General features: G+C 44.6%; 2 protein-coding genes across 14 annotated transcripts in view; both read left to right on the top strand.

Moving 5' to 3' along the window:
- The window catches only part of DEPDC5 (DEP domain containing 5, GATOR1 subcomplex subunit), a 46772-nt gene extending 33034 nt beyond the window's left edge, over positions 1-13738 (top strand). For 10 of the 13 annotated variants that reach the window (XM_062590459.1, XM_062590457.1, XM_062590460.1 and 7 more), the window contains 10 exons: positions 1192-1343; positions 2118-2195; positions 2663-2795; positions 3797-3905; positions 4221-4445; positions 8389-8558; positions 9541-9712; positions 10800-10860; positions 11954-12036; positions 12936-13738. In XM_062590459.1, coding sequence (XP_062446443.1) covers positions 1192-1343; positions 2118-2195; positions 2663-2795; positions 3797-3905; positions 4221-4445; positions 8389-8558; positions 9541-9712; positions 10800-10860; positions 11954-12036; positions 12936-13231 — 1479 coding nt within the window. In that variant the 3' untranslated portion in view covers positions 13232-13738. Of the gene's footprint in view, positions 1-1191; positions 1344-2117; positions 2196-2662; positions 2796-3796; positions 3906-4143; positions 4446-8388; positions 8559-9540; positions 9713-10799; positions 10861-11953; positions 12037-12935 lie in introns of those variants that run through there. The other 3 variants (XM_062590464.1, XM_062590467.1, XM_062590469.1) reach the window with 3 other exon arrangements.
- Positions 13739-15568: 1830 nt separating this feature from the next.
- On the top strand, positions 15569-26018 carry ANHX (anomalous homeobox). Its single transcript, XM_062590370.1, has 7 exons — positions 15569-15817; positions 16430-16554; positions 16777-16900; positions 18181-18367; positions 19323-19624; positions 23889-23976; positions 25894-26018. The coding sequence occupies exons 1-5, from the start codon at positions 15569-15571 to the stop codon at positions 19373-19375; spliced, it is 738 nt and encodes a 245-aa protein (XP_062446354.1). The 3' UTR covers positions 19376-19624; positions 23889-23976; positions 25894-26018.
- Positions 26019-27742: the final 1724 nt, after the last annotated feature.

Below are 27742 nucleotides of genomic sequence, written 5' to 3'. Positions count from 1 at the left end.
GTGTCCTCAGATTCTCAAACAACCGAGAGCTGAAAACATTGGTCTCAGCTTGGTCTGATAGAGTCATCAGGACAGATGTTGTTTGTACACTTAACACTAGTTAAGGTTTAGCAATAAAGCAGCGTAACTATAGAAAATACCGCTGGTTGAAATAAGCTCTGAGGAGGAGGAGTGGATTTAGCTGGCTCTGAGGACTGTATATTCAATGTGGAGCATCTGCCATTTTTGGCTGCCCAAAAAGGGACATCTGGCATTGCAGTGAGAGATCTTTGGGGTGTGGGAAGTGGCACGGGTAAAGGGCTCTGTTGGTCCAGCCGTCACATCTAAGTCGTATTACAGCTTTGTGATTTTAGCTGGACGTGTGCTGCAGGTTCACGAGGGCAGATGAGCCCTCGTATTTACACCGATTTGAGTTACTCTCTGCTGTACATGTGCCACTCCCCCACCTCTCTAGCTTTTATATAATTTGCCTTTCCTAAGCCGTACGTGTTAATGGCAGATGGCAATTACAGCCTGTACTTTGCTGAATCTTTCAGCATCCGTGTTCTTTCTGAAATGATTTTATGTTAATTTTTGTGAACTATTCAGTTTACCATGAAATAGTGCAAGTGTTCCTGCGGGAGGAAAGTGTTCTTGTTGTCTCGGTGACATAGGTGTGGGTGGGTGCCAACCAGCCTCCTGATACTACCCTAAGAACGGAAGGAAGATGAGCTGCTTTTGTGCATTATGAAACTTGAATTCCTTGTGGTAAATCCATGTATCTTTGAGAGTTAGAGTTGAAACTATTTTGCTATTTCCTTACTACTTATCTCTTAGTGACTAGGATTCCTGTTCTGTGCATCGCACATTTATAATCATACTTACTCCTTTAAGTTGGAAATGTCAGTCGGGGCCAGTGTTGCTAGCTTGCAGGCAGTTCTCTTAACAGAGTTGTTGCTGCGTTGGTGATCCCCATCTTTGTTGGGGCCACTATGCAATACTGACATACTAATTTTCGTATTTGTCAGTAGCTCTCTAGTGATGACCAAAGACTGTATTTGTCCTTTCTACATTTGTTTGTCCTTACAGTATTGTTTGTCATTAATAGAAACTTGAGATGAGATGCAAATTGGAGGGGGGAAAAGAAAGGTAATGGGAGAAGGATTAAGCTATCAGTACCATAAAGATGTTGCTGTGTTGCACTCCTTGCAGGTCTCCATAGATCAAACAGCTCCCGCGACCTTAGACGGCACCGCATTGATAAACGCGGGCCAGCCTGCTGACAGGGGCAACGCACCGGCCTTGGGAAGTTCCCAGAGTGCAGCGGACCAAGGAAACGCTGCAGCCGGCTCTGCCGAGAGCGGGTAGGAAGAGCACAGCGGTACTGTGCTGGTGCGGTGGGCAGCGCATCCCCCTTGCTGGTGTCGAGGAACGGGTGCTTGGAGCAGGCGGTGCTGTGTCTGTCGGCGCTAGAAGGCACTTGTCACGAGGAGACCTGGCAGCGTTTCCACATGCAGAAATTGCAGTAGTGAAACAAGCCTTGCAACCCATTTTCCCACCATTAAATGAACATGAGGCCTGTCTTTTTTTTTCTCCTCCCACCGTATGCTAAGAAGTTTCATTCTTCTATAAATGAAGAATGAAGAAATTCTATTTCTGAAACCTGATAGCAGAAAACCAGACTTTGCATTGACATCTGTCTTCTCTCTGTTTTAGCAAAGGGGGGCCCTGCACGCCTAAATGGATCAAGTAGGTTGGTGAAATCCAAGAGGTTCCAACCTGGAGGAGAGACACTGGGGAGGAAGCAGCATTGAACATAAGCTATATTAGTACCTGCTTCCCATGTTTGTATGTGAACGTTAAAAGAAAAAGAAAAAAAGCCAACCTCTAAAATGTTTGCTCTAATAGCTCTTGAATCTGGTAGCATGTTTTATAGTGTAAATTGGGTCAGTATAGTAATGTCCTTACAACCTAAGGTTGGGGAAATGGTTCTCATGCCTTTAGTTGTCCTTTGTGAGATGAAGAAGGAAATGAATGTGGCACAGCACAGAGAAGAGATTGTATTTTTCTTAAATGTACGTATTTGAACAAACCTGGCAGCTGCCCTGATTTTTAACATGATGCTGTTTGCTTCCCAGCTCTCAGCAGTGTTCGGCAAGCTCTCTGACTTCTTCCTCCACCTTGATAGAGATTCTTGAAGCCATGAAACATCCTACGTAAGTCTTTTTTTATTTCTTTTTTAATCAAAATATGCTTAATATCTGTCTGGAAGTTTTGTAAGATGATATGAGGCATGGAGACTCTCTCAAAAAAAAACCCATGTTAGCTCTGGAGGAGGTTTTCCAGCTCCCTTTTGTTATTCAGTTCCAGTCTCTCCAGGAGGGAATTCTGTAGAAATTGGGGTACTGGTAGGGCCGTACAGACTTCCGTTATCAGAATCCCAGTCTTGTCAAAGCAAGATTCCTCAGCAAGGGTGACACCAAGGTGCTGTTAATGTCAAGCGTTCATCTTTGTTACCAGAAGCTAACGATATGTTGCTCTGGGGGCATTGTGCATTTCTTGTTCTGTGTCTTTATCCCTCTATTTCCCCCCTTTTTTTTCCCAGCAATGATTTTGTCCTTGTAACTTGTAGAATTATCAGTCAGTCCCACGTTACCAACATATTTGACTTGCTGTGATTCAGCACAGGGATCCAGCTGCTCTCTGAACAGAAGGGCCTCTCCCCATACTGTTTCATCAGTGCAGAAGTTGTACATTGGCTGGTGAATAATGTGGAAGGTGTGCAAACACAAGCCATGGCGATCGACATCATGCAGGTAAGAAAGCTGCCAAGGAGTGTGGGGAGGGCCAGAGGTATCCCTCTCAGGGAAGAAAGTAGAACTGTAGAGGAAACTGTAGTGTAATTCCTGTTTCTTAATAAAATCCTCTTGTTAATATACATTGAAGAGTAGGCTAAGCAGAGTATGAGGTAATGAAAGCAGCACAGAATATAACTTCTTCCACCAGAATTTTCTGTGCCTCTTAGATGCTGATGTTAGTTTACAATGGAGATGATAGTAGATATGCACACCCTACTGCTACCTGATTTTTATCTTAGCAAATTACTGTTTTTTCTTGAATAGTTTTAATTTTTGAATGTTCAATTTTGAAGCAGAAATACATTCCTCGATAGTAAAATGCATTACCTTTTCCACTGTTGTGAGATGGTGACAGTTCAGCGTACAACCTGTCATTAGCTAGTAGGTCAGCAAGATGTCCCAACTGTTAGAAGCATGAGGCACAACAGTGATTTCCCTTTTCCTTCCCCTTCCCCTTTTCATAATTGGTTTGAGTAATGAAGCTGTGATGCGAACAGCAAATGAATTCTCTTTTATGGAAGCTGAGGTACAAAACACTTTGTGCAAGATACACTGCTTGTGTGTGTGGATTTTTCTTCCCAGCTGTGCTGCATCAGGGGTGGAGGTTAGAAATGCTTTGGAGTTCATTCCTCTACTGAGATCCCATATCAATTAACAGAGAATGTAGAATGTTTCTGACCTCTTGCCTTCCTGTAGACCAATCAATAAAACCAGAGCAAGGTAAGGGAGGAAGGCAGATATCTGCAGAAAGGTCAAATGCAATTTCTCAAGGAGATAAGGACTTGCTGCGTGTACTGAATATCAAGAGATGCATTGCTGATACTCTCCTTAGGTACATATCTGGACAAGAAGACTTAAAGAAAGAAAATAATTTCCTAATGTTCTCTAGCAACTTCTTTATGTAACTGTGAGAGTGACTTCTGCTTTTTCTTCTGGGTTTACTTTGTTCTCTTTTTCAGAAAATGTTAGAAGAGCAACTGATTGTCCATGCATCTGGAGAAGCTTTACGAACATTCATCTATGGCTTTTATTTTTACAAGATTGTTGTGGACAAAGAACCTGAGCGAGGTCAGAATTCTGTTTAACTACAAGATTTTTCTCGTTATCTGTTTGCATAATCGCTGGCATCACTTGATTCTTATGGATGCTACTGCAGAAATGCACCTTGGGGGGAACCAGAGACTATTCTAAAGAGAATCAAAGAAATTTAGTTTAATCTTTCATAGAATCCTTTGGGAACTTTCTTTAAAAAAGGAAAAGCAATTACAAACAACATGACCTATTTTTTTTCCTTCCTCATTTTCAGAAAGAGCCACGTCTCCTTCCTGATTGTGAGCACTTGTTTCTAACTGTGACCTGTTCTTCCCCTTGCTTTTTGTTCAGTGGGCATGCAGCAGCCTACCATGTGGCACACAGCTGCCATGGATGACTTCTCCACCTTTCAGAGGAAATGGTTTGAGGTGGCATTTGTGGCAGAAGAGCTCCTGCACTCAGAAATCCCAGCGTTCCTCCTGCCCTGGCTGCCCAGCCGTCCAGCATCCTATGCAAGTAGGCACAGTTCCTTTAGCCGCAGTTTCGGAGGACGGAGCCAGGCAGCTGCACTATTAGGTAGATGCACAGCACAGGTGACAGCTGGGGAAGGGCAAGGGGATAGTTTGAAGGGGGAAGAGCAGCCAGCCAAGGGTATGATCTCACGTGGACCAGCAATAAAGCTGCGAATTTCATGCTGGCCTTACATGTGTCTTGCAGGTGATCTCATTCTCATATGTCTGAGGTATGTTTCACTGGCTGAGCAGGGCAATTTTGCCACTCATTACTGGAGTATAGCAAAAAGTATTTTGGAAAAATTCATTGCTCCTGTCTCTCCCCCCATGCCATTCTCTAGAATTTAGAGAGAAAACACTGGCTTCCTGTCTCCTTGCAGAGTCAAGTAGACTCTCTGTAGTCTGTGAAGAGCGTGGAGGGATAAGTTGAGAACAGCAGAGCATCCAAACTCTACTTAAAATGACATGCCTAAGTGCTTCCCAAGGACAAGAACCCCAGTGAGATCCAGATGTGCTAGAGAAGTTTTCTGTGATGTGGTGCTGGAGGCTCCTGGGTTAGTCTGAATCATCTACAGCCAGACTCCTTGTGTTGATGTCTGGGAAGCCCAGCTGCAAGCGATCCCTGCAGTGTGGGAACAGTAGGGTTTGCATATGGAAGATCAGGATGCAGCTGGGCAAGATACAATTATAACATCTAAAGGTTCTGTAATGTGTGAAGTACAACACTGACTACCATTAACAGCCTGTGAAACATACTGGCTGCATGTTTCACTTTGTTGCTTTGTCATCTTTTTGTTGCGTTTCCAGGCCAGCCTGAGTCACTTGCTTTTGTTACCCTTTCCCTGTTTAAAATTACCAGAAAAATCTTCGCTATGGAACTGCAGCTTCAGATTTACTTAGATGCATCCTTCAAAGGATTGCCTCAATTAGGGATAAAAATAAAATTCCACTGTTTTCTTGTTTTATATTTGATCTTCTGAAGAGAAGTGACTTATTCCTAGTGTAGCATCCATCTCTCTTAAACCTGAAGTTACAATAATCCATATGTATTCCTGAAAGTTTTGTTTGAAGAGGAACAGCATCAGAAATGGGAAAGCATTAAGGACAGGAAGCCTGAACTTAGGGTTAATTCCCTGAAGCCAATATATGCAGGGTATTTTTCCCTGTCACACGATAAATCTGTTACCTTGGCCACTACCCAACCTCATTAGCTCAATGATTGGCCAAAACCAGAGTCTGAACATAGGCTGGCATGAAAGCACTGTGAGGGCTGAGGAGCTGGGGCTGGATCCTGTTCTTGTTTTCATCTCTTACTCACTGCTTGGCCTGGGAAAACAACTTCATTTTTCTATGTCTGTCCGCATTTTGAGATGAGACGATCAAGACTCAGGAGGCTTGCACCTGGGTGGACGGGCAAAGAAGGAGAAATGTTTTAGTACCTCTTTCACCTTTTCGTTAACACTAGCCAGAAAAGTGTGTATTCCCTCAGCATATGATGTAGTCGCACACTTCTATAGCCCTTTTCTCTCATTTCCATTGGAATTATGTCCATTCTGCTATTTAACTAATTTGCAGGCTGTGGATGAATGAGAAATACCTCTAGGCTGCTGACATGCACTCTGGTTATTCCAAGGGTTGTTTCTTGGAGGAAAACTCAGTACAGAATTTCATTTTCTTAGAATTGAACTGGTTTAATTGATGTTTCTGTGCTGTCCCTCTTCTAAATAGTGTTGCAACAAAAAAATTATCAGCACATCAGAGGCAAGGAGCTTTACTAAACCCAGATGAACCTCTGGTCCACGTGACTTCATTTGTTCCTCTCTTGGCTTTGAATTGGTTGTGGTTTTGATTTCTTCCCCTCCCCACCTTCCCTAAATGTCAGGCTGTGACACAAAATTGCATGCAAGCATTGAGAGCTCTGGAACAAGCTCCGTGTATCCCTAAAATCCTTACCCCTCCCAACTTCCCTATCCACTTGCTCAGTGATTGTTCCCTTTCCCTTCCCACTGAAAATCTGACCTGTGATATACCTAATCTTGTCCCTTTTGATTTATAGCAATGCATGCACTAGCAATTGTAGCGATGTATGTAGCGTAGTCTGTGACTGGAGAATAACCTGCCTGCTCCTCTCCGATGTTTTCAGTAAATCACTAGCTAAATACTCATGGTACAAGACAATTGGGAAGCAGGTGAGTCCTCTTAAATTAAATCAGATATGTGGAAGCCAGAGAGTTTATTTTATTCAAATTAAGTTGATTATAATCTGAAGCTTCTAAATTCAGAGAAACGTGGATGTTTTTTCATCAGTTCGTAAGGTCATTATTATTAGTTCACCCGATTGGGTTGTCCTCCTGCTGCTGTGCCTGTGAATTACAGCCGCAGGCAAGGGGGAGAGAGAGACACCAGCCCTAGTGGACTAGCTGCAGCCTGTACAAGAAGCAACAGTCTAAGGGAGCAGGGAGCTCATTCCTCACAGTGTGCTGGTTCGGGTACGGTGGACAGTAGTGTTATCACTGACCTCATAGCTCCTACCTGCCTGAGCTGCTTTGGCTTTACATCTTTTGGGAGGTTGCCTTTCGACATCTCAAACCAGGGTTCTTGCTTTGTTACAAAACTGGCACTGTAACCTTCTCCTAACCATAAGCATTGCATCTGCGTGATACTGCAAGTGAAAAGGAGGATGAAAAATAAAATTATGAGATGTTGATCTCTCCGATAATATCAGACCAACTCAGAACTTGCAGATAACACATCTCCTACAGACAGATACAGATTTTATTTACAAAACAAAATTGGGTGATATTCTTCCATTTTTGGATGTTTTTTTCCCCCTGTTGCTAAGCTGCAGTAACAGCAGTGTAAAGGATTTGGTTTTAACCCTGAAAATTGTCTCCAGCCAGCCTGCAGTAGAAGTGAGTGAATGTGGGAACTTTCCTTCTACCTCGAGGATGAACTTCAGCCATTCAACAGGGTCCTTCAAAGCTGGCTGTATAAAAGGGTGCATGTCTGCCTTCACTTAGGCAAAATACAACAACGTCTGTCCCTGATGCATGCAATTAAAAGGCACCATGACGTGCCAAGCAAGGGTTTTTCAGTAGTATTATTTCAACCCTTTGTAATTTATGTCAGTTTTTAACACTAGAAGTGCTAAATGATGCATAAAGGAAAGTTGAAAGTGACACCATGGTTCATAGCAGAACTTTGGACCCAAAGCTGGGAGGTCTGGGGTCTGTCCCCGGCCTTGCCTGCAGTCACGGTATGACACCAGCCAAGTCGCTTCCACTTTCTGTGCTTCTGTTCCTCCTTTTGCCTGGTATCTGAGATTTTCTTTGACCGAGATTCTGGGATATGGGGCACAAGGGAGCTGGATCGTGGGTACTATTCTAGCACTGATTGCAAAAGAACAGAAAGTGTTGCAGTGATCTGTACACTGCTGCATGAGTCTTGGCTGACTTCTCTTGCTTTTACAAAAACTGTTGGATATGCAGTTTTAGCAATGTGGTAATGTGGGATATTGATGTGGAGTTAAAGAAACAATAAGTTTCGTTTCTAATCTCCTTCAGCTCTGGAAAGTCCTGGAATGCTCCTGCGCTGGGTAGCAGCGCCCTGTTGTGATTTCTGGTGAGGGCATATAGAAACCACCTTGGGATGTCCTGGGTACTGAAGGAGGTAATGTTGTCCAGCCATATTTAATTGTGGCACCAGTCACTTATTGATTAGCTGGTGCAGTTCCTGTATTGCAGTTGAGATGTCTCGACTGTCTGGGGAGGTAATTCTATGGCACAGACTCCTGGTATGAGTAATACTATTTTTTCTGTCTTTTGTAATCTAGGTGAGCAGCATTCCTAGACTATTCTGTTAGCCCAAAAAATATTTGAGGAGGAGTGGGAGGAGGACAGATTCATTCCAGATGGCTTGTTTGTCTTGTTTTCTTCTGTTCTCTTCTTTTCTCCCACCCTCTCTTGAACATTGCTCTTAAATATCACCTCTATTCCTGGGCTGCTTAGCGGCCACAGTGCCCGAGCAACGGACGGTGACGCTGGATGTGGATGTGAATAACCGCACAGACCGCTTGGAGTGGTGCAGTTGTTATTACCATGGCAATTTCTCCTTGAATGCTGCCTTTGAGATCAAGTTACACTGGATGGCAGTGACTGCGGCTGTTCTGTTTGAGATGGTAAGGGTCCTGGATGGCCACAGCGATGCCAGTCTGACCTAACTGCTTACCCGTTACGCTACTGGGAACGTTGTAATGCGTCAGGTGGGAAGTATTAGGAGAGCAACTGTGGGTTGGAGCTGCTGCCATTTTGATAGGTAATTTTGCTGATGATCATAGCATTAAGTGTTGGCGTTGCTGCATCTGATCATGATTTATCGTGCTATCTACAGCTGTTCTGTCTGTGGGACAGATTGTTCTGCATCTGAGGGGTTTCGTGCACACTATGTAGAGGCCAGTACAGGTGAAAGTGGTGTTTAAGTCCCACTTAGGCAAATGTTAGGCCTTAAACTGGGTCTTTGGAGAGGACTCTGTTTCACATCGCATTCCTTCTCCCCTCAAACCCAAGAGCTTTAAAACTCAATGGAGTTGCTTTCATGACAGGTTTGGTAGAAGATGTGTTCTTCCCATTCAGCAATTATTTTTAGCTTTTTTCTGAACTTGCTGAAAATGTTTTGAATCAAAAATGCAAGCAGTTCTCGTCATTTTGTTTTTATGAGGGTTTTCTTGACTTTTGTTTTCCCCTTTTGTATCTTCTGTAAAGCTCTGGCTCTGTTTCACACGAGGTTTTACCTCCCTCTCCCCCAACCAAATAGCACTAGTTGAATGTTTTTGCTTTATAGAAAATCTGTTGCACTTTCCAGTAAAGCAGCAGTGCTTAGCCACTGCTGATAAGTAGGCTGTATCAGTTCCTGAAAAATGTCCTATTTTAAAGTGCTTTCTGATTGATGTGGCACTTAAAAAAGGAAAGCCTGATGTGTTGTGCTTGTACAGCTTTGCTTACGAGGACGCTTGTGCGCTGGCTGTGCAAAGCAGGCTGAGCCGGTGGAGAATTGAGCATGTCTGATCTATTCTTGGCAAGATGAATTGCTCCTGTGCACGTTGGTGCCTTTCTTCAGTTTGACATATGTGGTATGATTCATTGTTTGAATCTTTTTCTTAGGTTCAGGGTTGGCATCGGAAAGCCACATCCTGTGGTTTCCTGCTAGTTCCAGTCTTGGAAGGTCCGTTTGCGTTGCCCAGCTACTTATATGGAGACCCGCTTAGAGCTCAGTTGTTCATCCCACTCAATGTTAGCTGCTTGTTGAAGGAGGGCAGTGAGCATTTGTTCGATGGTAAGAAATGTTCTTTATTTTACCCTTTGGGATACTTTCCTGCAAGTAGATCCCTTCTGGCATATAGCTGGCATGAAGAACCTCATTTATCAGAAACGCATTAGCTGGGGAAGAGCCTGCCTTCATATTTCTGCACGGCCACTGGCAGGAAGGTGGTGCTCAGAGGAAGCTGTACTGGTGAACTAACGGGCATTTAACGCTGCATGAAGCTGGCAGCAAGAAGTACCAAGGCACAGGAAAGGTGGTCTCCCCGCTGATGATTCTTGCTATAATGTTGCATGCCCTTAACAGAACCTGAATCAAGTAGTTTTTCTGTTTGACATGATGTTATACTGCAAAAGTCTGTTTTGCTGGTAGGCCCTGCCCAAAGGGGATCTGCATTTGTATTCTATATTTGCTTATTCTCTCCCTTAGTGAGATTAGGTTTTCGTGACTGCCATCCTCTTTTTTGTTGCCATGGCTACATTCATGGTAAGAATGTTTGCACTTGAGATAAGAGCCAGAACCTGCAATCTTCTTTACTGCAATGTGACCTCTCCCTTTCGAGTGACACTGTTGGCTGTTGCCATAAGTCTCAGGTGAGAGCTCAAATATCAGAAAGCACTGTCCCCATGCAGAGAGAGGTAACATTGCATCATGAGAAAGGACAAGATGCAGAAGACTCTGTGTTAAAGTAGTGAAGATGATCATTTTCTTTGTTTTTGTTAACTTTTGACCCAGGGTCCAGGTATAAATGTAGGTTTAGTGACAAACCCATACGCTGTGAGGTTGCTGTAGCCCCACTGACTGTGAAGTAAGTATTTTCAGTGCACTCTGCAGTGGTACACAGCCGCCAGTTCTCCTCCTTTGCTCTTTGCTTCATCACTAAAGACACAAAAGCTGAATTCAGGGATGAATTTGCTACTGATGGCTCCAAGGCACATGTTTAATAGGCTGGCATTCAAGGGACACTGACAGAAAATTGTAGGGCTAAAAGAGATGGCTAGAAAAAAAGTACACAGAAAGAGTCTGAGGAAGACTGAAGTTTTGCAAGAGTGAAGGAAATTAAGGGGCTTTGCTAGGGAATTGTTACCTTTTTTTGTTTCAGGCTTCGAGCCAGAAACATACTGGGACCGTATGCATCTCCTCCAGGAAGCAATAGCATACAGGTATGTAAAGCAGACTGACTGCAAGGTTTGTATCTCCCTGGATGAGGTGGGATGAAGTCCTGCACTGTGTGCTTACTCCGGAGTTGCCTGGGTTCCATACTGTCTGCCTCTCTGAAAGCTGCTTGTAGATAATTAGATTAAACCATTACTAAAATGCCTGGGTTTCTGTGGGTGTGAAGGGGGCAGATAGATACAGTGTTTCAGCTTGTCACTCAGTAGCAAAACCTAACCTTGTGCTGGGCTGGGCATTGGCTTTGGAAGGCACCCTGTTATTCTAGGTTAGAAGCAATAGACTGCAAATAGACTTCCCTCTCCAAAGGAGCTGTTATTTGCTCCATGTGTACTTAAGGTAGTCCTGAGCTGGATGACAGTCAGTGACTGACAGTAAGCAGGAGACTGGGTTATGAGCTGCACATAAGAGGTTGGGAACAATTTAAGAAGAAATTGTTGAACATTTTGAACACTACCTAGCCTTGCCCCTCTGTGTGCTTGAGCTGCCAGTTTGTTTCACAGTGCTGCTGCCAGGCTCTTCTTCATGATGGAGAGGCTGACTTTTGTAATGGAATTTAGCTGGGTAATGCACTTCCATTAGCTCAGAAAGCAGAAGAGGAATGAGTAGTCTCCAGGCAGCAAAGAGCCATCAGGTGAGCTGCCTGAAGCTGTGTGGAATACTGCCCAGCAGGAACAAAATGATCTTACAGCTTGACGTGTACCAAGGAACGTTTTGCTTTGCTATAACTCTTCCCTCACCTGTGTGCAGCTGCCCCATTTTGTCCAAGACTGCTCAGTGCCCTCCCAAGCTGAGCTACTGCCTCTCTTGTTTCAGACGTGCTGGAAGAGAGAGATCAGTGCAGAGTTAGAAAACTTTCACACTGTGCCTCACAGGGGCACGGAGCGTTTGGAGAAGCTCAGGTCTCCTCTGCCTTTTTTTCTCTTGCCTTCAGCCCATGAAAAACAGGGCCTTTGGATGTGATTGTGGAAGACTTTTCCCTCGTGCCTCTGCCCTGGGCTGAAAGAATCACAGCTGGAGCAGCTTTTATTTATTTATGTATTTATTCATTTATTTCTTTTTTCTTGGTGTTTGTTTCCCCAGATTTGGATTTGTGCAAGATAAATACTCAGCCTCTGCATTCAACTTTCCAGCAGAGAACAAGCCCCAGTATATCCATGTCACAGGTGAGCAATAGTTGGCAGGCATGGGGGCAAGGAGGAGGCTATTATAAACAAAAGAACCATTTCACAGTCAAGTCTGTGTTTGGTGCCAGTGGCACTGATCCTCACTGTATCCCTAGTCAGATCATGAGTAAATGTATCGGCCAACACAAACTGAAAAAAATAGAGAGACAGTAGCACAGAGCTTTGCTGCTAATGAATGACGTTACTTTGAAATCTGGCTTTATGGTGTCTCTGACACCATATTTTTATTTCCAGGAGAGGGAGATAAAATAATAAAGCCAGAGCTTTTTCTGACTGTAGCTTATACGAATGTGTATCTAGAAGCTCAGAGGGAAGCGGTTTGGGAGGAGCCTCTTCTCACAAGTTCTGCTTTTAATTTCTGGTTTAAGTTCAGTTATAGATGCATCTCTCCCTGCATGCACTGTGTGGGAGATGAGAGCATTTAGGATCCACTTGCTCTCATTATTCTTCTTCACTAATGCTGGTGATCTATCAGCACTTTTTAACTAAGCTCCACGCATGCCATATTACAGTGAAATGTTAGTATGTTCAAATGGGTTGCTGGGACATGAAGGCAGTAACAGGAAAAGAGCTTTCGGAAGACTGCAGAACAGAATGGAAATTGGTGCAGAGGTGGAAGAGGGGTCAGAACCTACAGCTTTGCTACATTCCCTTCCACCAAGAGAAAGACTAGACTAAGTGCTCTCTCTGAGTGTTACAATTTGCAGAAGGAAATAGCATTTAAAAGGGAAGAAGGAAAAGCATGTCTCATTTTATTTTGCTAAAAAAAGCAATTAAATGAAACTCAGTCCAATTTCCCTTTCAGGATCTCATGAGTCAGTGGTTGGTCATAGAGGTTTAGGTCTGCCTGAGACTAAAGTCCTGTCCGTTTCCCACAGGGACGGTGTTTTTGCAGCTCCCATATTCCAAGCGGAAATTCTCCTGTGGGCAGCAGCGCCGCCGGCGCAACTCCACGAGCTCCACCAACCAGAACATGTTCTGCGAAGAGCGCATTGGCTACAACTGGGCCTACAACACCATGCTGACCAAAACGTGGCGATCCAGCGCCACGGGGGATGAGAAATTTGCTGATCGGTTGCTCAAAGACTTTACAGACTTTTGCTGGAACAAAGATAGTCGGCTTGTCATGTTCTGGACTGACTGTCTGGATAAGATGCATGCTAGTGCTCCGTGAAAGGGGGTGGTATCTCTAAGGAAGACAGTAAGAGCTTTACTATGTGACAAGAAAGTAGTAGAGAGTGACTGGAAAAGGGCCTCTCTGTTGTGTTCATCCTGAGGCTCAGAGGGGACTTGGTCAATATTGCTGTTGATATTCAACAGAATTTGATTAAGCCCTTGGAAAAAGAACCTGGGCTCTGGGCTTGCCAACACCTATCGCCTGATCTCAGCTTGATTTTAAGTAGCTGCAGCCCTTGATTGCCAAAACTACAGTTAGAGCAGAAGTAAAACAGGGAGGGTGTATGTGGTTTCCAAGGGCAGTTAGATACAGCACAGAAGGTGATGGTAGAAGCTTATCATTGTTGGAGATGATCGGTGCAGTTTGCATCTGACGTGCTTGACAGCACCCTGCCTCTCTCCCCTTTGAGGTGCACCTCCTTGTGTGAATATGTAAGATAAAATGTAAGACACACACTTGTTAAATGTTCATACATGTAAATAAGTAAAAATGCAGCAAACGGAAGTGACTTGATGTTCTGTGATGTTCTGTTGTCACTCTTGACAGTGAGTAAATATGGAACTGGGGAATAATGAGGTGTGTGGAAAATGTGGAGCTTTGCCAAAAGGAAATATGCTTCTTATGTCCAGCGTGATAACGAAGTGCTCCTGAGAAGGTCATAGCTCCTTTGGCTTTTAAGTTCAGTGGTGGAACTTTGTCCTGTAAACATAGAGGACTTTCTGTCCCCAGCTCTGGATCTAGAGCAATATCATGCAGCAGGAGCAAAAAGCCAGTTACTGTCCAGTTAGGCCAGCATCCAAGTCTAAGGAGAAATCAAGGGCAGCTAAATGCAAGATGCTGCTGATTAGAGGAAGAAGGGGGGTTACGAACAGTTTTTAGGCTATGTTTGCACACAGCAAAATGAAGATCTCTGCCCTGCAGTAGGCAACGTTTGTGTTTGCGGAGAAAGCTGGCCCAGAGCAGCATGGACTTTGGCACAAGCTGGCTGCTTAAGTGTGCACTTGGGGTGGGGCAGGGCCTGTGTCCTGCAGCATTGCGCTGGGGTGGTGGTTGACTCCTGCTGTGAGGTGTTTTTCGCTAAACTGAGGTCAGCAGAGGGCTGCAAGCCATGCTCTTACTTTTGCATGAGTTTGCAGACATGCTTCAAGGAAAATAATAGCTGCTTCAATTTTATCACCTGAGTGACTCATCTGCTATCATGCAGCACCCACCTAGAAAAGATTAGTTGGAGCTGCAAGGCTCTTCAGTTCATCTGAGTGCATTACAATTATCACTGAATGTCTGAGCCCCATTAACATCTTAAAAAAAAACAGGCTACTACAGAAACACCTTGCTGCCACCTATTCTGCTGGGAAAGGAGCTGTGCACGCAGCAGTCACTTTGTCAAAGCAGGTTTTTTCTCGGCAGCCGGGAGGCCCTGCGGCGTCCTCTACCTGCCAGGACCTTGGGGTCCGCGGAGGCTCCGCTCGGTGCCGGGATCCGTTTCGGCGGTGCAAGGCCGGGCCGCCCGCACGGGCCGGGCCGGGCCGGGCCGCGGCGCAGAGCCTCGCGGCGGCGGCGGCGGGGCCTCGGCCCCGGGCGGCAGGTAGCGGGACGGGTCCCCCCCCCGCCTCGGCGAGCCCCGGCCTGGGCTCGCCGGTGCCTCGGGGCCGCCGCCCGGCTCCTCAGCCCCGCAGGTGTCCGAGAGCTTCAGGCTTTCCCCCCTCGGGCAGGCAGGGGCTGCCCGGGGGGCGCCGGCGGGGCGGAGCGGGCCCGGCCGCCGCCGGGGGCCCGGCCGGTGCTGGGCGCCGCCGGCGCTGGGCCTGCTGCGGAGCGGAGCTCGCTTCGTTTGTGCAGGGCGTCTCCGGGCCGGCGCTCACGCCTTGGCCGTTTGGACCTCTAAGCAACATATGTAATTCTTTATACGACGGCTTGAATAAGGGGATACTTGATTTGCGGGGGAAGGGTCAGGGAGGAGGAGCTGGCGGTGGGGGGTAACGCAGAGCGGAGGTGACCCCGTGCAGCCATCTGCTTTGGGCTCCGGCTGCAGCCTCCTAGTTTTGAGGGAGACTTTCTGAGCGCAGACTTCTCACTTACATGTCTGCTGTGGCTCTTACTTTTCAGGGCTGCTTTAGGCCTAGTTTTATTTTAAGTAAAGTGCTTTGAGGTCCTCAGGATGTTTTTAGCAATGCAGTGAAATACCATCTTAAAAAAAAAGAAAAAAAAAAGAGTGAAATACTTTTAAGAAAAAAAGTGTACCATAGGAATTCCAATTATGATATAATAGTATCTTGCTAACCTCAACTCTGTGTATTTGTGTATTCCATAAAAAAAGGCACCCAGGAGAACATCAGGATGAAGCGGTTCATGGCCATGCTGAATAGGCATAAAAACAAGGATCTTCCACCAGCCAAACTGCTGGATCTAGCAGGACAGCTTTGCCAGGACTTCCAGAGCTCATCTCCCACCCTGGAGAAGCTGGTTGGGGCCATTATGGCATGCAAACACAAGGCACATTTTCTCACCAACATTCACATAGTCCGAGCTTGCGTGTTGGTTCATATCCGTAAAGGACAGCATGACACAGCCTGCAGACTCCTGGAGGTAAGGATGTGTCTCCATTCCTTGATGGAGACAAAAAAAGCAGTATCAGAAAAATAGTGGTTAGAGCTGTTAGGATTAGACCAAAGCAGTACATGGATATTTCTGGCTGGTGTATGGTAGTGAGATGTGTGGATTGGTTGACCTGAAAGGATGAGGACTTTGCTACAGGCAATTACTGTTAATCAGCCAAGGGGGGAGAAGGTAACTGGGTGATTATAGAGTTGGTCATAGTTTGTGGAAGTGGGGAATCATGTCTGTTATTCTTCTTAGAGCTCTTTATTAGGGCTCAGGATGTAAATGCCTTGGGGACAGGCCAAGGGGAGGGCTCCACTCTTGCTGGGATGGAAAGATCTGAGGGAATTTTGAAGGTACCACTCAAGGTGGGGGATTTTGGCCTCTAGATCTAGTAGCATAGTCCTTTCCTCAGAGGAAAACAGGGGATTAGACAGTTGTACATTAGAACAGCAGGCCAAATGTGTGGGTAACAGTTACCAATCTTTGTCAGTCCAGTAGGCATCTCTGAGCAACTTTCCAGTTGTTGGCGGGTCTTCTCTGCAAAGAAGCCTAACTGACTCCCTGGAAAGGGTTTGTTTAATTGCACTTTTGTTTTAGTGTTGCAGGGCAGAAGAAAAAGAGGAGCTGGTACAACTTTGGCATGAGATTCACTACCAGCAGGTTATGGAGAAGCACCGCACGGACTTTCTCACCCCCCTGCAGAAGTTCCGCTGCAGGAAGAGGTACTGCAGCATGGGACAACTATGTTCTTCCTCTGCTCTAGTTAGCAGATGTAATGGGTAGAAATTTAGAGGCTGTTTTTGTATCTCAAGATGAAAGCTTCTCGGAGATATGTTTCACCTGGGGTTTTGACCTTTGCCTGTTGCAATATGCCAAAGCTCCTATAAATAAATGTGAATGAATCGTTATGGGTCCTCCTCAATCCTACCTTCTTTTGTGCACAGGAATCCTCCGCCTGTTTCCCTTTGTCCTGAAGGTCTGAAGAATCGAAACTATCCAAATAAAGTCCGCCAGGAACTGCACAGGTTTGCAGCAGAGGTGACGACAAATCCAAACAAGGAACAGCGGGTAGGGATGCTACCTCCAAGCAAGTCTCCTCGTAATAGAAAAACAACATTCTGTGATCAGGGATCTATAACTGATTTCTTTTTAACTCCTTGTTTTCAGGAGCCCCAATAGGGCTGGAATTCCCTAAATTTGATCTTTCCTTGCAGGTTCATTTTAAGATAAGTTCACTAAGTAATTTCACTTAATTTGGACAAAAAGGGGAAATAAATTCCTCACTGGGTTCCTAACAGGTCTAATTTTGTAGTTTGACAAAGGCAAGGAAATAACCATCACTCTGAAGCACAATATTATGGTGATAAATAGTTCTGATTTGGTAGAGTTACAGGCTTTATAAAATTGCACTTTGATCAGCAGAATATACATATTGCACTGATTTATCATGTTAAACTTAAAACTTGCAAACAAGACAGGCTGTGTTGGTGTATGCATGTATCCACCTTATGTGAACAGGGACAAATTTGTAAGAAAAGTGACTTGTGAATGAATTTAGTAATCCTTGTTTGCTACTGTCTTGCAAGGTAAAAGCTTCTGACTTTTAAAGTCTGCCTTTGGGGCACGCAGTTCTTTCAACCCCCTTTTTATACAAGATAGGATGACTTGCTGAATAGTTCTGCAATGTGAAGGAGGTTTATTTTGTACCTTCTCATAAGGTAACAACCGCTTCTAAATATTTATTAAAAAAAGATAAAAGAAGAAAAATTAGGAGCATAGTAAGGTTGCACAAAAAGTCCTAAAAGGTCAAGATATAATAATAACTTGTGTATAAATTTCCAAATATGTTCTTCACTTCTATGATTATTATTTATTATTTTGCAATTAGTTTAACACAGCAGACATTTTTCTGTGAAGATGATATGAAGTTTATACTGCTCACATTTTATGAAAATTATTCAATGTGGTAAATGCATTAGTGTTTATTCCATTAGTGTCATGTTAGTGATGTCATTCTGTGGAAGACTTGTGCTTTAGCAAGGTTTTATGTAGTATGTTGCACGTTTATAAATAGAGCGATATAAAGTAACAGTGAATTATTTCCTTTAGCAAACAAATTAGCAAGGGGAAGAAGGTAGAATCCATGTCTTCTAACAACTCTTTTGTGTTTATAAGTCAGTCTCCTTAAATGGAGTCTGACAGACTTATCAGAGACCTGGTGAACAAGTGTCTTTAAGGGTTTTAAAGCTCTTTAAGCTGGCTACTTTTGGAATTGAAGGAAAAAGCCTTATTATTTGCATATGGTTTATTCTTTTTCCTCTGATCCATCCCCACACCTGGGTTTGCAGGAGGGATTGGCTCAGGACATGAATCTGCAGCCAACTCAGGTCTATAACTGGTTTGCAAATTATCGACGTCGTCAAAAATCCCGGCTTGCTTGCGTGGAAAAGCTCACCAGCTCATGCCCTGAGAAGGCTTTAACTCATCATGCACAGGAGCAGCAGGACAGAGGAGCCTGCACTCCACAAACTACAGGTTGGTCTCTTCATAAACGGGCTTGGGATGTGATCCAGAAAGCTGAAAAACAATTTTAAATTTCTCCTGGAAGCAGCCACTGAAGAAGTTGAAAGAGTTGCTAGTGTTCATGTAGTGGTGAAGTTGGCACCTGCTTTCTTCTACAGATGGCAATCCAGTGCATCACCCCCCCCCCCCAATGGCTTGCCTTTCACCTGCCTGGCCATCGTCAGGCTGCTCCTGCCTTTCCTGTAGCCTTTCCAGTGCTGGATTGAATGCAGAGTGCCTTTCTAGGCAGCAAATACTGGTGGTTTACTGGAACACATTAACAGCTCATAAACCTCTTCTCAAGGACATGAAGAGATTATTGCAGTGCAGACATGTAGTTCTGAACTCCAGTCTACTCCAGTAAAACCCAAGATTTCCAGGCCCCTTCCCAGCATCTCAACCAAACTTTAGTCATTGGGAATGCTAGCATCTTGCTGCATTAGAGAAATTAGACTGTTGTTTCATTGCCTTTTGGAGTGACTGTTAGTATCCCTTTACCTGCCTTGCCCTGCGGCTTTCAGATGGATCTTATGCAGGCATCAGCTCTGAGCAGATGGAGATAACCCTTCTGCCCAGTGACCTGAGGTGGGAGCAGTCAGCTGCAGACCTGGATAAGTCTCCTGAAGGAACATATTTAAAGATGCTGGAATCCAGGTGAAGTATGAAAAGGCTGTTACAGTAACAGTTCAATGATGAGACCTTTAAACTTGTTTATGGAACTGACTTTCCCCTCAGTTCCCAGGGGATATCATCTAGGGAGCCCTGACTCCATAGATGGGAACAGTCTATGCCCTGTTATCAGCTTCAGCCAGCCTGAGCAGCTGAGAGTTACCCTCCTGTCAAGCATAGGATTCAAAGGTTTAGCTGGTGGGTCCCACCTTTTTGCAAAGCAGTAAGTCTGGCTGGTTTATTTCTTCCACCACTACAGCTTTATGCAGAGCACTGGGCTGTATGAAGCAAGGACAAGCAAGGCTTTGCTGACCACTCATAATACTGAACTACCTGTAGCTTTTTGCACTGAGGCTGTGCTGGAACCGGGAACCTGCTTTAGCTCTGCTGTCCTGCAGACCAGAGAAGCACCAAGCAGTTCTGATGTCAGCCCACGGCTGGATAACTTTGTCCTGTGCTCTTGTGGATCACTTACCTTCCCTGGCGAACAGCTGGCCATGTGGCAGGCCCCTTCCAGTGCCAGAGCAGCCTCTGGCTCCATGTGGACCCCAAGTATAGAAGGTTAGTACAATTGCACCTGGCTTGTTGACCTTGCTAGGTTTTCAGCTTCTTTTCCCTTTGCTGTAAATGCTCTTGCTCCCTTACATGGCTTTTCCTCTGTTATGATAAACAGGGGTGCATGGCTTATCTTCAGACTTGGGAGTCTTGCTTCTATAGCAGCTCAGAGAGGAAACCTGTTGGTATAAGCTACTGAACCATACATTCTTACCTATGCTCAGGCTGTTACTCTGTCCACAAGATAGCCCCTATAATTCTTAACAGACAGATGATGACTGCCTGAGCAGAGGCTGGGCACTTCTTAGCTGTGCTTGTCTTCAGCATCATGTTCTCACTTTCCTTTATTTGTTTTTCTTTCTCTCTCCCACCTTTTCTTCCTCTCTGTTTCCTTCCTATACATTCCTGTTTAGCATTCCCACCATCTCCTCCCCTTTCTTCTCCCTGTTCTTCAGAATAGCCTTGGCATTTACTGACGTCCACATGCTGTTGCTGTAGGTCTGTGGAACGGAAAGTGCTGTGGCCGCCATTCACACAGCATCTGGTTATTGTGGAATAAGGAGGGGAGGACTAGCTAGGTTAGAAATGGGGTCTTGTTACCTGTAATTGTCTTTAACATGAGCATTTATTTCAGCAGGTATCAGAGCTCCCTTGAGCAGGGTCCCTCAAGGTGGCTGTGTTGAGGCCAGTTCAGGAAGCATCATTCAGCAGTCAGATTTAAAGGATGAAAGCTTCATCCTTAGAGAAGAACAGCTAGGGACTCTGGAAACTATTCTTCCCCACAGGTAAAGCGAGCAGAGAGCACAAGGCTTCTCAAAGACAGGAATAAGTGAGGTTCTGGGTCTAGCCTCGTCCTCACTGCCTTGCTGAAGAGGGCTGCAGAAACAGTGTGGTGATTCATTTCATTCCAAGGGCTTGAGTGTCTCTTTGTGTCAGTCAGATTTTGCAGATATTTGTATCTGTGCATGGGAAATGGTGTGTAAGTTTGTATGTATTTTATGCAGTGTAGTGCAAAAGAGATTCAGGTCCAGCCTCATCAGAAAGGATATGAACCCCTCTCTTTATAACAGATTTGGCTTCTGAGCTTTTTGCCTGGTTTGGTTTTGGCAGAAAATTGTGAGCTATACTGATAATCACTGAGAGCTGATCCTGCAAGCTGGAGTGGTATGGCCTGTAGTTAATCCTAAAATAGTCTTTTGTAGCTTCATAACCTCATGACAAGATTGTTCCATAGTGCAAGCTTTCCAATTTAGAAGACAGAAAGACACTATTCTGTCTTTCTGTTTTCCACCTGTATGAAATGTTTCAGACTGCAGGTTTTCACTAGAACCTGAGATAAATTCACAGAATGCCAAACAAGAAAAATCCATGCCATCTTCCAGATCCTGTTATACATCTTTCATAATGTTTCATAAAAATAAACACTGCAAAACAGACATTAGGAAGTTGCTTTAACTTACTGATCTGCAAGACAGAACAGGACTAATAGCCCCTTTTCATAACCTTTCTCCTTGACTCTCTTCAGCATTTGTGCTAACATGACATTATCAATAATAAGTTGTAAATGTCCTGTCAAAGAGGTAGGTAGAAGCAGCAGTTTTATTCCCACTTTTCATATAGGGAACAGAGGCCTGGAGAGGCTTCGTGTCTTTTCAAGGCAACAGGGGAAGGCAGTGATTCACTGGAGATGGAGATGAGTGCTTCTTGCCTCCCAGTTCCCTGCTTAAAATGTTTCTGCCTTTTACCCATTTCACAGTTGGCTTGGTGCCTGCAGTTACTCACATTCATGCCAAACTCCACATTCCGAATTGCTGGGGAAAACCCAGATCTAGGTGTTTTGAGTCCACCTCAGTCTGTTTTGGGATTTGCATGGTTTTGCATGATGGCTAAAGATCATGAAAGATCAATGAGAAACTGCTGGCAATATTTTGGCTGGATTTGAAATTGCATGTTCTGACTCTAGAGTGAGCTCATGTTTATTTTTAAAATATGTTCCACCAGTTGAAGAAATCTATGGTGAATGTCTCCTTGTTGGGTATGTCAGTTGTGTCAGGAATCCACACACCCTTTATCATATTCCTGGCAGTGGTGGGACTTGCTGCTGTATTGACACCTTCTGGCAAGGATGTAGTTATTTGAATTCTTTTCATAAACTCAGCTGGGCTAGTGGCCTGGTACAGCTCCCCCAGAAATGCAAAATTCCCCAAAATACCATGAATACTACTGAACTTCAATCTCTTTAGAATGAGTGAGGTGTAGGCTGCACTTTTATCTAAGCCTTTTTGTCCGAAGACCACGGGCAGGCAGTCTAGGGTGAGATTACTGCTCAATGAACGGCAATATGTGAGGAATTATCTTTGCTATCAAGTGGGGCCCTCTAACAGATTTACTGGATTAGAGAGAGGTATTGTGTCACCTGAGTCATCTTTAGCAAGATTGTGACACAGCATCACTCATCTGCGGACTAATGAAAGGAGTTAACAACTTGAAGTTGAAGTAAGGCAGATGAATGTTGTTATCCTGGAAAAACAGGCCAGTGAAGTTATTTCTGCTTTAGAGATGAGAGTAAAACATAGAGAAGGAAATGGTTTATCCAGGGTCACCCAGAGAGTCACTGTCAGAACCTGGAGTGGACTTCCAGTGCTCGGTCCTCGCAACCCAACCAGCATCTTGTCTCTCCCAGCTTCGTAATTGCAGGAACAGAGCTACAAATCAGCCAGAGGAACCTGAATCTGCTTGTCCCATTCAAAGGTGTTCATGTGGAAAGGACTTGGCTTGAAAGCTGATTAGAACAATTCCAGATGGTTTCTTTCATGGGCTTTCTACAGTTGGTCCTAAGCATTTGGGCTGTATCTGAACCTTTTATGATCTACATGGCTGTGAGGTGAGAGTGTGAGGGGGGAGCGAGACTGAGAGCTGACTGTCTCTGTATCTGCTCCCGCTGCCCAACAGGAGTTTGATCCAGCTAGTGAACTGGAAGTCACTGTGGGGTACTGAACAGATGCTTGCCTTTACACATAGTCGTGTTGTATCTTCTTCGTTCCTCTGGCTGGCACAGGTGAAATGTAGCCTAGCTAATGGTTCATGCAGAGTCTCTCTCTCTCCTGTGTCTCACATTTCAAACAGAAAAGCACACTGAGGTCTATGGAGCAAGAGAGACTGCATTTATGAGCCAGCATATTGATTTAGAAAATGCAGGTGCAGAGATGCTTCTGCCTGCATTTTGGGGATTGCAGCTCAGGGTGGTAGGCACCCTCCTGCCATCAGGCCCTCCGCCCTGTGCCTAACCAAGCACCACTGACACCAGCAGGTTTACAACACACTAAAGGAGACTATTTTTGATATGCTGCATAATGAAGCTGTAGAATCTGTTGTTAAGGGTATTGTGGATGTCAGAGTGTAAGTGGGTTTAAAAAAAAAAGATGAGACAAATTCATGGGGGCTGAATCCATTTGAAGTTGGTAAATGTCATTGTCTGAATGCAGCCTCCGAAGAGGAGCCTCTAAACTGCATGCTGGGAGGGGACTCCAAGAAAGGGCAACTCGATGCTTGCCCTGCTTCTTACGTTGTTTTCTTGAGCTCTGTTAGTTCACCCTTTTGGTCTGACACTGTATGGCCATTCATATCTTGGGGTATTCCTGGGAGCAGTACAAGCAGTGTCATTGGAGTGTAGATTCTTTGAAGCTGGTGATGAGGGGGGAGGAAGGAGAAAGGTTCTGCTGAGATCATCCCATGAGTCAAATACCCTGTGTCTCCTACTTGGCCCAGTGCCCACAGACTGCAAACTCTTCTGAGAGGTAGTGAAGCCCACAAGGGTAGTGCAGATGGGAAAACCAGGTCCCCAGACTCCCAATCAAAGGGCTTGAAAACCTATAGCAGAATCATAGCGAATGTTGCGGCTACATCTAGAACCACGTTTGTGTGTTTTGACTCTTAAAATCTGTGTTTTTAAAATGTGTTCCAGGAAAGAGACATTTTGCTAGATATCCCCATAACCATGGGACATAAGTGAAGTGGCAAATGTAGATGTCATCCCTGCTGCTCTTGGTCATGCTAGTCCTCCCAATACAGAATATGTTTGTTCAGGCCTTAATAACAAATTGAGGAGACGACATGGGTTTGCAGACCATTTAGCAGAATTCCTTCTCTTCTGAATGAATAGTCTTGCCAGGAGCATCTCTTGTCCTGCTGCAAGATGTTACATTAAGTGATGAGTAGGACATAAATGCAAAAAAAGCTCACATTCTTTTATCATCACGGTTTCTTCCAGTTCCTGTCAAACTGTGTTTAGCAAACCTCAGTGCCCACCTGTTTCGGCACCGTGCATGGAAGGAAGCCAAGCCCTGGGACAAAGCCAGGTAAGAGAATAAACCTCACGTACAGAGAAGGAGCCCAGCCATACACTTGCCATCCGGCTATAGCTCCCACACAGCACATACGAAATTTCAAATCATATCTTACATAAAATACATCCAATCTAAGCATATCATTGGAATACAGTTCAGAGTAGGCTGGCCATTCCCTGTACAGTGTCCAACACCTGCTAGAAGGAGAAGCTTTTTAAATTGTTTTTCTGCTTTGATTGCTTATCAGACCTGACTTTACTAAAAGCATTATTGTAGTGATGGCCAAAGCAGCCTGTGCAGATCTGAAGTATCATTTACATTTTAAGAAATGGAGAGTTTACCTAGCACTGTGGCAAGAAAATAACTGGAACCTTCTGAGGGGTTCCGTGGAATTTGGCTGTGCTCTCTCAGACCTGTTAAAATCTTTGATAAAACTTTCATTTCCCAGTCTGTGTTACTGCTGAGGAAAACGGATTTTCCACCATCCCAAGATGGCTGACAGCAGTGTACAGAGAGCAGTACTGTTACAGAAAATGATGAAACAACTGACATACTTTCCATGGTCTGGATTCAACCCACATGTTTTCTTACACTGATTTTAAAGCAGCAGAGAATAGAAACTAGAAATCTGGTGATTTCAAGGTGATGGGGGCACATCTCTGAATTGAAGGTTACTTGACCCAAAAAAGCCTTAGATAAATTGTATCTTCTGCTATTCATAAAGCTTATTTTTTGGCTTGAAATGTGTTAGTCTACCAATCACTCATCCATTTCTCTTTCTGTTGCAATGTAAGCTGCTGGAGAAAGCCTTTTTAGAAGAGATTTTTGAAAAGCAGGAGACCATATTAGCTGGCCTCATTATGGGAAGCGGCTGCAGCTCTGCGGACAGTAACAGAACCTCTTTTGAGCCTCTGAAAGCATCAATATAAAGATCTGTATCTTGGAAAGTGGCCTTTTTACCAGCCATAATGTGAGCCAGATGAGTAGGAAAGCTTTGGGCATTAATAATGAATGAGCCTTTTCTAAGATTTCCAGAGCATGCAGTCTCTGTAGCTAGAGCTTCCTCTTGCTGTTTTGGATTCTTGCACTGATTTTGTGATTGTACAGAAACATGACACTCGGTGCAATAATATAGGCTATGGAACAAGACACCGTGTGATGCCTGTAGATGTCAAAAAGGGACATCTTCAAATCTTTGTAATGATCACTGAGTTCAGGAAATCAGAAAAGCTTTCCCCCCCCTTCTACTTGGATAATTTAATGTGTACCACATGCAAAAGAGATAACTTGAATGTGGAAATGGTTTTGCAGCATTCTACAGGCATCCTGAGCACTCTGATTCTTGCTGGATGAACTTTTCTTGGGCTTGTTGTAGGGATATCAAATGCTTGATTCTTGTGTCTGAGTCATACGTGTGCAGATGTACACTCCCTATAGTCCACACATGGCTTTCAGTTTACTCTTCATGGGTCATTCATCCCTCCAGAGTTAGAATGAAAGTAAAACAAAACAAAAAACTCATTTTGCAGACATTTCTTTCCCTCTGTGAACACCCTTGTCCAGGTGATACTTCTCTTCTTGATACAGAGTAATTATTTCATCCTGGTCTTGCCCTGTATCATTTATTTTCTTTTACAGGAGGCAGCGCCTTGGACAGAGGGTAGAAAATTGCTCTTCTCTGACTACTAGAGTTGAACTGTACACAGTGCTTGTCATTTGTGCACCCACGTTCTGTACAGATGGATTACTCTCCCTGAACTTACAGGGGAACAAAGACATTGTCACTTCATGGTGACATCTCTATCACTCCCTCCCATTCCCTAGTCTTGGGCTAAAGTACCTCTGACCAAAGGAGCTCTTTCAGAGTGAGCAACTACATTGTTAAAGGTCATAAGTAACAAACCTTCGATTCCTTACTGTATCTTTTAGGTACTGGAGGATCCTGTTGATGACCCATCAACCAATGATACATTCTGGGCAGCATGGCTGCTCTTTGAATTCTCAGCTGGAGGACGAATGTGACCTGCCTGCAGAGAAACTAAATGCGGTCTGCACATCCCCAGGAATCACTCCATCCTCTCCTGTTTTTCTCTTTTTCTTTTTATGAATGAGGCATTTGACAGAGAAGTAAGGAATGGGGAGGTCCAGGTGGAAGGATGAAGGTCTTTTCTAATAGTTAAAAAAAGTTTTAGTTACAGTTTTATTAAGCATTTTGCAAAGAATAGAAGAAACTAGAGGTACTTTGCAGATTGTAGATTTCTACTGGGGCAATCTCAAGCTGCATTATAGGTGTTAAAAATATCGAGTCACTGATTCTTATAACTGTTATGTTGTACTACCTGCACAACCAGTCAGATCTGAGTCCTTCGTTACATGATAAAAATAAGTGAAGCCCCTCTGCTCAAAAGGACTAAAACCTCTGATACGTTGCCTACTGAATGAATATTGGAGGGTTTTATCTAATGCCTGAGAATGTGAACTCAGCTAGCTGCAGGTAAAATACTGCTGCGTCTCACCCCTGCATTTCACTCATGCCACTGGCCGCACTTTTGGGAGCATCCCACGTCCCATAGTGCCCGAGGTGACATGAATGGGAGTTCATGGTGCTGGGATAAGCTGTTTTGCTGGGGCAAGCTGTTTTGCTGCCGCTCTCCTGGAGAGCGTGCACAACTCATTTTTTTCTGCTCAGTACTCTTCCTTACCTAACCTCGCCTCAAGGCCGCCTGCACTATTCTTGCTTCATTTCGCATTGCTCACAGACCAGTAGTTTTCTCTTTCATTCTGGGGCTAGAAAGCAGAATTGTGGATGTGTTAGGGCATGAGTAGCAATGCAGACCTTTGACCCAGGTTTAAAACTTCTACTGTGAGTCATTGGGCAATCTTTTGAATGTTTTCCTTAAGTAGGATTACTATTTTCTTTTTTTTCAGAAAATTTGTATTGCAAAAAGAGTAATCTTTGCCAAAAAAATATAGCTGTGAGATACACAAATTAGATGGCTCTAGTGCTTTTTGTAATAAAAGTTAGCAAATAAAGGTTATGCATGACTCTTTCTCTAGGGTTCATTTCCAGGGTGAGGGTATTAAGCTATTACACACATCAGACGTTTCTCAAAACCCAAGTGCCTGATTTAACTTTTTGTGTGTTGTGACCCTCAGTGCTTCTGGAGATTTTTTTCTGTGGAGCTTTCTTGGAATGGTATTTTCCTGTTGTCAGATGTTTAGTTTTCAAAACACTTGTGTAGAGGGATTAGATTTACAATCACATTTTTATTTGCTCGAATAATGGGGTGGTGGGTGAATCCTAGCTCACACCTGGGCAGGAAAGCAGCAGCGGCTGTATACCTGATGCTGCAGCCCTCTCACAAATGCAGAGGACTGAGTCCTTGTGCTACCAAAACAGTGGCCGAGTCTTTGAGACCTCCTTTTCTTTTATGCTCCCCGCCTAACTATCCCTCTCCTCTTGCGTAAGGGCACCTCCCGGCCCCGACAGCGCTGCCGCAATCCCTCGCCGCTCCTGAAAAACACCGAAGTGCGGCAGCGCGGAGGGGACACGCTAGTGCCGTCCGTGAGGCGGCACTTCAGCCGCGCGGCACCGCCGGCTTCCCGCTCCCTCCTGATTGGTCAGGCATCCCGCCGCACCGGTAGCAACAGGGACAAATATATCCTTCCGTCCTCTGATTGGCTGCTGCCAGCCGCCGAGCCATAGCAACAGCGGAGCAGCGCGCGGCGCCTCAGGAGGCGCGCGGCGACCGTTGGCGACCGTTGGCGGCCAGGGTGG

Source organism: Rhea pennata, chromosome 17 (assembly GCF_028389875.1).
Source record: "Rhea pennata isolate bPtePen1 chromosome 17, bPtePen1.pri, whole genome shotgun sequence".
NCBI lineage: Eukaryota > Metazoa > Chordata > Aves > Rheiformes > Rheidae > Rhea > Rhea pennata.
Note: the sequence above shows the minus strand (reverse complement) of the source record. Positions and strands in the feature narration are given on the sequence as shown.

Bases quoted from the DNA above. Each gene is read 5' to 3' on its own strand.
- ANHX (XM_062590370.1), top strand. From the start codon at position 15,569: ATGAAGCGGTTCATGGCCATGCTGAATAGGCATAAAAACAAGGATCTT. The intron at 16,901-18,180 runs GTAGGGATGCTA...CTGGGTTTGCAG, and splicing joins ATCCAAACAAGGAACAGCGG to GAGGGATTGGCTCAGGACAT. The intron at 18,368-19,322 runs GTTGGTCTCTTC...CCACCACTACAG, and splicing joins CTGCACTCCACAAACTACAG to CTTTATGCAGAGCACTGGGC.